The 10,016-nt window shown below is 39.0% G+C and overlaps 1 protein-coding gene across 1 annotated transcript in view; it reads right to left on the reverse strand.

Annotated features, from left to right (window-relative positions):
• Positions 1–2,257: 2,257 nt before the first annotated feature.
• Positions 2,258–10,016, reverse strand: part of LOC137972684 (melatonin receptor type 1B-like) — a 10,022-nt gene continuing 2,263 nt past the window's right edge. The window contains exon 2 of the mRNA XM_068819413.1: positions 2,258–3,207. Coding sequence (XP_068675514.1) covers positions 2,258–3,207 — 950 coding nt within the window. The remainder of the gene's footprint in view (positions 3,208–10,016) is intronic.

The following is a 10,016-nucleotide window of genomic DNA, read 5'->3' on the forward strand; positions in this document are numbered from 1 at the left end:
ATAGTAAAGGTCGGTCGACTTGACTGATTGAGTCTCAATCGTTAGAGTGTTATCCCCAGTAAACGGGGCAGAGTTAACGATGTTTATACCTACAATAAGTGACAACCACACTGTCTAAAACTCTTAGCTGCGATAAATAAAACTTAAAGCTAAATCCTGGGAGAAAAGGCCTATAATCACTTCCAGTAAATTATACTTAAGACAAATAATTGAAACGATTTTATGTTCACTCAAAGGACTATGATGTTAACCAAGGTACAATTTACTTTTCCTCTACGAAGAGAGAACGATTACCCCAACCTGAGGATTGAACGTTTAAAAACTAATACTGCCTAATTAAGCCCCGCTTTTCTATTCCGGTTTAATACTTCATTGTGGTTTATGAGGTTTTCATATTCACTTATTCGATTTTAGAAACCAGATAATACTAAGACAAATGCATGTCTTTTTGAGAAAATAGCGATCGCCAATTTTAAATTAGCAACAAACAAACAAAAAAAGACTGGTTTATAAAGGTTAAGAAAATTATTATCGTTCTGTAAGAGTAATTTTTAACTGCGATGTATTTTAATAAACCAGTCTTTGTGTTTGTTTGTTAGTAAATTGCCAATCGGTATTTTCTGAAAAAAAGATATATTTGTCTTAGAATTATCTGGTTTCTAAAATCACTTAGGCCCGTTTCAAACGTCGAACTTTCCATGTGCCGAATCTAATGCAAATGAGCGAAAACAATAGATTTGTCTCGTTTGCATTAGATTCGGCACATGAAAAGTTCGACGTTTGAAACGGGCCTTAGCTTAAAGGAACACTTAATACCAAAACGAATGTTATCTTGCCTGTCAGGATATCGGCAATTGCCAAGCTGAATATCAGCCGATCATAAGTTGTCTTCAAGCTTCTTCGTCTTCCAGCGGCCATAGCTAAACAAAAGAGAAGATTGCACGCTACAGATAGAACTGCAATGATACCATATGCCATGTTGACACCAGTTCCCCTCTCGCCCATTTCCTCGTGTAACTCTTATGTATTAGTTCTGTTTTTTCTATCGGAAAATGCAGTCAAGACACTATTTGATGCTTTCAACGGCGACTTTCTTGAATCCGACAGAAGACAGTGAATCGAATATGAAGAAGGTTAGCATATTGCACGATTCAGTCTGCGGCAAACAGGAATAAACTACTGGATCTCATCAAAAATCACTGCACGCTTTTAGAACCCTTTGAAACAAAATACACCAAGCTTTTAGCAAACCTGCTTGAGCACTCCATGAGTGAGAAAACTATATACCTGTAGATTGATGAAAACACAAAAAGGGTTGTCTTTAGGTCGTTTTTACCATATTTCGCGTCGTAACCAAGTCCATTCATTTGTACCTGCTACGTCCAAAATACTTGTTTGAGTAAAGTTCTTCAAGAAAAGGGAAGAAAAGTAATCTGAAAAAAAAATTAATTATTAAAACTAAAGACAGCCTCAATTAACATGTTAGAAAAAACAAAGTTCAAAAACACACCCCGAGCGCATTAAAGGGCATTAAATGCGTAGGCTGAATGATTTCAGCCTATGCTGAAAGGATTAAAATTGCTCGAACAAATTGAAATGTCTTTTAAACGTATTAAAAAGCTGAGTAAAATGAGGCTTAATGGAGTCACTTGTGCACTCTGGTTCACAGTTCAGATGCTGTGCAAGAAACTCGGTTGTTACTATGGATATGGACTTGTTACTATAGAGATACGGACATGGACTGACGATTAGTGTGCACGCTAATACCTAACAACGTTGAGAGAGGTTGGCAAATGACTTCATTCAAAAATGTTCAGTGATTGTTGAAGCAAAGTTTAAACGCACTGTTGAAAGGGGTGGTTGGGAAGGGGGGGGGGGGGGGAGGGGGAGACGAATGTTGAAGCAAATGTTGAAGCCCGTTCCCCGGGCCTCAAGTGTACGCAAGGGAAAATGTCTCTACCATATGTCTTTTCTCCCTTTCTTTTTTATCGATTTCAAATAAAAAATAAAGCACTGATCGCTCTTCTACTGTATAAAAGCTAACAGAAACCCAATGTTATATTCTGTGATTTATTGTTAATGAGCTGAAATATATTGGCAACACAATCCGTAAATTAGATGAGATTTATGGATAATCATTTGCGACAATTTACATACCCCAATCCCCTCTCCCAAATGAAGACTGTTCAGTGTTAACTCTAAATTTATTTAGAAGTAGTTGGTCCAAGTCATAATGAGGAATTTCTCAGTATTAGCGTCACGGACTGTTTTGTGCTCGGTTTTTTTTAACAGTGTTACTGGTTTTAGCACAGGAAATATCACTAAACGAAGTCATAGTTTCCAACATTCGCAGACTCAGAGTATAAGCTCCATCATCAACGCACTTAATGTTTGAATCTGCAACAGGGTCAAGCGAGAAAGAATAAGACGAAATAGGCAGCCTTCGCCTCGTTATGGCATCTACGTACTTTCCTCTCCTTTTTGAACGGTCCAAATTTATGCAGCAGAGAAGTCGGCGAAATTCCTTCCGGTATTCCCTATTGCTAAGGCAATAAATTATGGGATTGAAGCAAGAGTTCGACATTGCCAAGATACTTGTAAACAAGTAAAATTCAAAAGGAAGCCTTAGAATTTCAAACTTATATAGAATAAAGAATAGTTCTGTTGGTAACCAAGACATAGTTAAAAAGAAGGCAGCCAAGGCGCACATGCGCAGAAGTCGCTTTGTTGCTTTGTTGTTGTTTAAGTGACGCCGGATATTTGGCTGACGCATGCGTATCCAGATATGTCCAAATGTCAGCCACGTTACTATACTCGGAATGTAGAATGTGATGATCACGTGAATGACAATGAAAATTCGCTCGGCCTTTTCACCATAAAAAGGTGTTTTGAAGGTACAAAGATCATGTTCAACTACTGTGATAAAAAGCTCGTTAATCTGTGTGATGGCGGCAGAGGTCCAAATTAAAGTTATGTAAAGGTACAAACGCCGCTTGCTAAACGTAGTTTTGTAGCGTATAGGCTTGACAATCGAGTACCAGCGATCAATTGCCAAGCACATTATGGTCAACGTGGATGCCTTTCCAAAAATAAATAGGATATAGGTGGAGCCAATGAGACGACAGAAGATCTCTCCAGCAAGCCCAGAGGGGTATGGAAAGCTCTTCCTGTCAATAACATAGTCTGGTGTAGCGACAAGAAATATCCCTGTCAAGATACAAAAAAATACATGATGATTAAAAAGTCTGAAGCTGGGTTGAAACGGTCTAAACAACTCTAAAAAAGTCATTTTTGACTTGACTTTGATGCGTATTGAACTAATCAAGTAATCCGGCTGTAGCCGTACATACACACACTGACATGTCTCATTCTTTGGGTCACCATATATACTGATAAGTTAAGGTGATTATCGTATAATTTAGGTGTCAGTTTTATTGACTAGCGAGATCTGAGACAATATTTTCGTTACGTACATACCATCGGATCAGTGGTATGACGCGTAGCAAATGCGTCGCCGAGAAAATTTAAGATAGTACATTATCATTAGGTGGAACGGTGGGATGGCTGCCTACATCATGTGTAAAAGGCGTGGCAACTCCTGAGAAGCTTTGTTTTTCAGCGATTTCAAGTAGTCTTGAAAACGGTTAAAAGTGTTAGCATATATTCGCAACTTTTCTGTGCACTTAAGTCTTTGGTTTAAAATGGCTCAAGGAAGTGGCATATGGCAGTGAAACAGACTCGTTGAAACAGACTCGTGCCTTTGCTAGCTATAAATACTGGGGGTGCAGGGATGGTGCGGTGGTGAGAACACTCGCCTCCCACCAATGTGGCCTGGGTTCGATTCCCAGACTCGTCATATGTGGATTGAGTTTGATGATTCTCTTCTCTACACCGAGAGGTTTTTCTCCGGGTACTCCGGTTTTCCCCTCTCCTAAAAAAAATATTTGGCTTGATTGACGTTGATTGTTAATTTCAGTTTGCAGTGTCTCCAATTAGTGCTCCAGGGCTAGAACGACTAGACATTTAAATAAAGTTCCTTTCCTTTCCTTTCCTTTCCTTTTATACTGATACTTTCAATATGCTTTTATTTTCAAACAAATCCCATCCCCCCCCCCTCCCACCAAAATAAAAAATAAAATAAAGAACACTGGATAGCCAGAAATTTCTATGAAGGTTTGACAGACAAGCAATTTTTATACAATATAAAAGTTTCCCGAGCATTAAGAAATGTGGATCAGCACTCGCCGGAATCTCACGAATCTAAGGGCTGAAAGACTCTGTAAACTAATGCACCCCACGTACAAAATTAGAAACTCTTATTTTGTTCACAGAGCCTTCTGCAGGAGGACGTACAAGAGCTTTTGTGATTTCTTCAAACACATATCGATATAACAGTCCTCGTTTCCTTTTCAGAGATCTTTGCCTGTTTCAACGTACCCACCCCTGGTACCCAGATGTTTAAGTCCCTAATATCTCCCGAGAGACCACTCGTAACGCGTGTGCGATAGCGTAGGGATATCTTAACAACTGACTGTTCGTTTTCACGGAGTCTTACGATTAAGCATGAACATGTTATTTGTCATAACAGGTTAGTCAGTTATGATTCCTGATTTTATTGAGCTTGCGAATTTTCAAGCTCATAGGTGCACTTATAAATAACTAATAATAACAAGTAAGAGTTTTCACACGAGTCTTTGTCATCATCATCATCATCATCATGACCATTATTGTCAAAAACAACAGCAAAAACCGACAGCATTACTCGTGCTCTTGTATTTTAACTTTTGCTTTTCAGTGATTCGCGCATTATACAAAACAGGAAATGCAATGACGTAGAGTCTTTATCATCATCAACGGGCGTAGAGCTTGATCGACCTGAGTGATCATGTAAACTTTTCATGAGCGTAATTTAGACTGAAAAGATCAGCATGTCATGATCACTGCAGTAACTGAGTAAGGCATTCAGATGCGTCTTATGTTATGAAAAGTGACTTCATTGTGCAAAACCAATCGTTAAAGTCCGACAAAAAAGTTGCTTGGAAAGAAGTATGTATATTTCGTATGCAACTATTATATGATCACCTGCAGAGTTGAACCAGACTGAACAAATTCTCTACCAAAAAAGGTGACAACCAAGGTGACAATTGTCGCAACATTTAGAGACGGAAAATAAATAGGAGTAAAAGCAATTCAAAACCTTAATACCTTTCTTGAGCGAAAATGAGTTCTTAATGATACCCTTATCTTTATTTTATTAGCATTGTTCTCTGGCTTTATGGCATTTGTATTTTCTTTGAAAAGACGGCAATTTAAATGAGAATTAATTATCTTGAAGTATTACAAAGGTTGAAAGGACAAACCATTGAACGACGACCATGTGGATATCGTGTGGATTTATAAATAATTCTCAATTATTGCAACTAGTTAACCTTGTACAATTATTGTCTACCTTCCAGAAAACTGAACTTGTGTTCAAAGCGTTAATTGAAATTAAGACTGAAATTAAGAATTTAAAACTGAATGTGTCGCCGTGAGGTCATCTCGTGAACTTTCTTTTCGTTGTTTGCCAGATCAATTGCTATGTTCTATCAAACCATTTTTATCATGTTCTGCTTCTCGTCGTTGAGTAATCAAGCTCTGAACCGATTCTCATACCTGTTAGCATATCAGTTATTGCCAGACTGCAAATGAGAACATTGTATGGCTTATGCAACATCGTCCTTTTTATGAATATCACCAAGCATAGCAGCAAGTTGCCGAAAAAGGCTAAACTAGCGATTACCCCAAATGAAGTTTTCATCAACGTCGCGTAGTCTTTTTCCTCAGAGGAAACATTCCTCCTGAAAAAATCACACAAAGTGATGTTGTATGGACAAGCGTTCAACAAATGTGTAGTAGTATTATCCATTTCGTCATAGTAGCAAGTTTTGCTCTTTGGCAATGAAATATATAACTTGTGATGGCAACTGTTTTCTATTAGCTTTCTGGTGATTCGCTTGGATGAAATCTGCTTTGTCAGGTGTGCAAATGAATGAGTGTGACATGCTGTTCATGCACATCAGTGTAAATGCTGATGCTGTGCTCTGAGATCTTACTTCTTCAGTATCGCGACTACCGGAGACTCTCTATATGTTCTTCACAATTCACTCCTTTAACTCTCTTGCTCTCTTGATATGCACACCTGGTGTTTTTTTGTCTTCTTGATTGGACCTTGAAAGTCGTCTCTGTGGGGATTCGCGCGGAAAAAAGTTTAGTTTACGAAGTTAGGCTATCCTGGGCGAGTTTTCCTACGCAGGTAATTTGAGATAAGAATTTCAGTCGATGTATGAACTGCATGTGCCAGTTCTAAATTAAGACATCGGATATAAGATATGATATCGAAAACGCTGCCAGAAAACTGATAAACTATCGCATTGTGTTGACGTTCTCAAAGCACGTAACATTAGGAATTTAAAGTCGCCAAGGACGTCAAGGAAATGCACCTGAATATAAAACGTCCCCAAATCCCCCTGCATAAAGTTAGTTAAGTAACCCTCAACCAGGAGCCCATCAGTAGAAGCCTAGCGTCCTCCGAATTGCATTCTTGATCGGGCGCTTTGACAGAGCTAGGTATTTTTTGAAACACTTTCGGGGAATACGTCGTTTCCCTGGTTACGGTTAGCCAATCAGTGCTGTAGATATCGCATTTACAATTTCGCATAAATTAATAACTAGGTTTGTCAAAACGCCCGATCCAAAAAGTAAAAAGGAAGATAAAGACTCCTGCCTCAACCACGTGAATAGAGACGTTGGCGATCTTTGCCGTCGAAGATGGCGACGGCAACGATAACGTCACAAAACTAGAAGATTATTGGATGAAAGTGAAACAATCGTGCTGTACGTGCTGCACACATTTAAGCATGTAGAGCGTTTTCACATGACGTTACGGCGGCCATGTTGGTGTTCCAAAACAAAGGAATGGCGGTCATGATGGTGTACCAAACTAATCCTCCGGAAACTGAATACCATTTTTATGCAAATACTTTCATTTATTTCAGTAATCCAATATGGCTGCTGGTCAAGTGAGTGAAAACGCTCCATTTGTGCGCTACTCTGCCTAACAACGACGTGAAATAATCAAATTTGAGATTTCACGACAACATGAGCACACAAATGTGAAACTTTCATTTTCTACTTTTACTTCGTCAGTAAATGCTCGTTCCAATTTATCTTTCAGATGCTTAGCTATAACATTGTACGACTTGAACGAGATGAAACAATAGCGAAAGACTTACGATAGTGCCAAATCATATTTTGCGGAGACGTTTTCGTCGACGTCGCCGTGGTAGATTTTAACTGAGTCCCATACGGTACAAGTGAATTTCACCTCACCATATTCAACGCAAATAGTGGGTAGCCCTCCTCCTTGATCTAATTTGTAGTTCGCACTGTAGACTGAACAGCATTGCCCTCTTCATCATCTCTTGAACTGAAGGCAGTCTCAGCAAACATGGTGACTTTGTTTCATCGTTTTCTTCAACATAAGATGTCTGTGTATGGTCCATCTGCTCATCTTCTTTATTACTGCAGTGTTGGTTTCATTCCTCTTATTTGACTCTCGTGCTTGTTGCTGTTTGGATCTCTTCATCTCCATTAGCTAGTTCATCAACAATTGATCTTTTTTTCTTCCTAAGGAAACTTCGAACATCCCATTCCATTCTCGTCTTTTTTTTTTCTTCCACAGTTTTTCAGTTTCCAAGGTCACCTTGGAAAAACTGAAAAACCCCAGCCCCCAGCACCCTTCAAGGCTTGGTTAACATTCCAAAAAGCGTTCCCCTTCTCACTAACATAGCATGTATGTGACTTTTTCAAGGCATGCTCCCTTTTGACCTTGTAGCTCAGTCGTTGAACAGTGATCTAATCAGGAGGTAGTGGGTATAGTTCAATTCCCGCTGTTGCTGGATTTTTTCTCTGTCTTTGTGCCGTAGGTCCATTTCCATCACTTAGGTTAACACTCCGATGGATTACATGTATGGAAATGAGGACAGTGCTTAAAATTACTTACACTCTAATAGATATACCTGTTAACATGTACTAAGTGCTTAGCATACGAGGCCAACGTTGGGAAAAAAAAGTGCCCCCTTCTAATTTCTTCAAAGGTACTTCGACAACTTTGACGGGAGGGATTTCCTTCTCTCAGTGAAGGCTTCCCAACCCTGAATTCGCTAACCTCTGCAGGAACGTAACAGCGCAGTGGCTTTTGTTGCGAACTGTGGCCGATTTTTGTTGCTGTGTTATTGTCTTGGGCCAGGAGAATCAAAGATTCTCCAAGAAGCTATCATGAAAGTTTCTTATAATAACAAGTAAAAATCTTATATTCAGGTGAAAAAGCATTCTCTGATTAAAAATTTCATATTTAAAAACGTAAGCTTTCGGCTTCCAGACTAAATCATTTAAAAACTAAGATGTAATTGCACGAGATGGAAATATATGCAAAATGAAAGTGTGAAAAAATTTGTAAAAAAGATAAAAGGGAAAAAATGCGCTAATCTAAAAGAATGGGCTATTGTTTTGGCAAAGGCTTGGAGTTATTGTCGGCTTCATTAGTGTTAGCGGTGTGCCAAGATTCCAAAGCTTTTCGGATTCCGAGGTTTCCCTTGTCAATTACTCTGGCATTGTTGAAATCAATAGAGTGATTGTTACGCCAAGCGTGAGCTGCAATGTTAGAGCCAGTTTTACATACTAGTTTTACATTTCGAATGTGTTTCTTTTTATATTCTAATTCGCTGCCCCGCTCAACCGAATATAAAACATTTATCATGTAATAAGCAACCACTTATGGGGTGTGTCAACACGAGCCGTGTATAACCCTCTTTATTATGTCTTGTAAATCAAAACTGTCTAGAGTTATCAACAATGTCTGCGCAAAATAACAAAAACTGAAATACAATCAAACAAAAACGCGTAGTGTATAGCATAAGCTTACAACAATCTGAATATAAGCTAGTAGATACAAAACAACAATTCAATACTAGAAAATACTAATCGAACTTAGTCATTGGGTATTTAATTTAGAGGGTGAAGAGGCGATCGTATGACTCGAATGAATATAAATGAAGACAACGCAGTATATATACCGACACCCCGCTAATGAACCATTGTGACAAAGTGTCACATAACACCCAAGGGAGGTTACGTAACCCATGATAAATACATTTCCTCGTTGAAAAATAACTTCCAATCTCACCAATGTAGCTCCAGGAAAAATCGCGCAAGGGATTTTATACACCACATTGGTCTGAAGTTCAGTAGGAGGCCTAAACTTGGGGGATGGGAATTCTTGTTGTAAAGTCTTGTGAGGTCTGGTAACAACGTTAATTCCATTCTTTCGAAGAAGACGTGTGAGACCACGAACATAAGGAAGGCAGGCCATAGTGGTGGATTTATTTTCAATCAGATTGAAAAACAAACACAGCAATTCTTCCGGTGAAGGTATAAGTTCCGGGGAAGGTTTTTCTTTATGTTAGAGATGACGGCAGGTGGATAGCCGTTGGCAAGAACGGTTAGTGACGTGATCAACTTCAGACGATTTCCCTTTCAAAGTATTCTGAAGATTACGAGCACGGTTTAGGAGGGTAGACCCAGTACTTATTTTGTGTTTCTTCTCATGATGGGATTGAAGTCCAAATATCTGTCTGTGTGCGTTGGTTTACGAAAGACGTAATGACAATGAAACCAGTCTTCCCGTAGACTAGGGTATCTAGAAACGAGATTTGATGAAGGCTCTCTTTTTCCACCATAATGGAAATCATGGGGTCTATAGAGTTTAATTTATCGTGGAATTCAGGTACGCAGTCTTTCTTGATGACGACAAAACTGTCATCAACATATCTTTTCCAGGTTTTGGGGGGAACTCTCATGGATGATATGGCTAATTCTTCGATACCCTCCATACAAAGGTTCGCGACGACAGGACTAACCAGGCTTCCTATGGCACAACCATGTATTTGTTTGTAGAAACAATCATTATAGACGAA

This window comes from Montipora foliosa, chromosome 10 (assembly GCF_036669935.1).
Source record: "Montipora foliosa isolate CH-2021 chromosome 10, ASM3666993v2, whole genome shotgun sequence".
In the NCBI taxonomy this organism is placed as follows: domain Eukaryota; kingdom Metazoa; phylum Cnidaria; class Anthozoa; order Scleractinia; family Acroporidae; genus Montipora; species Montipora foliosa.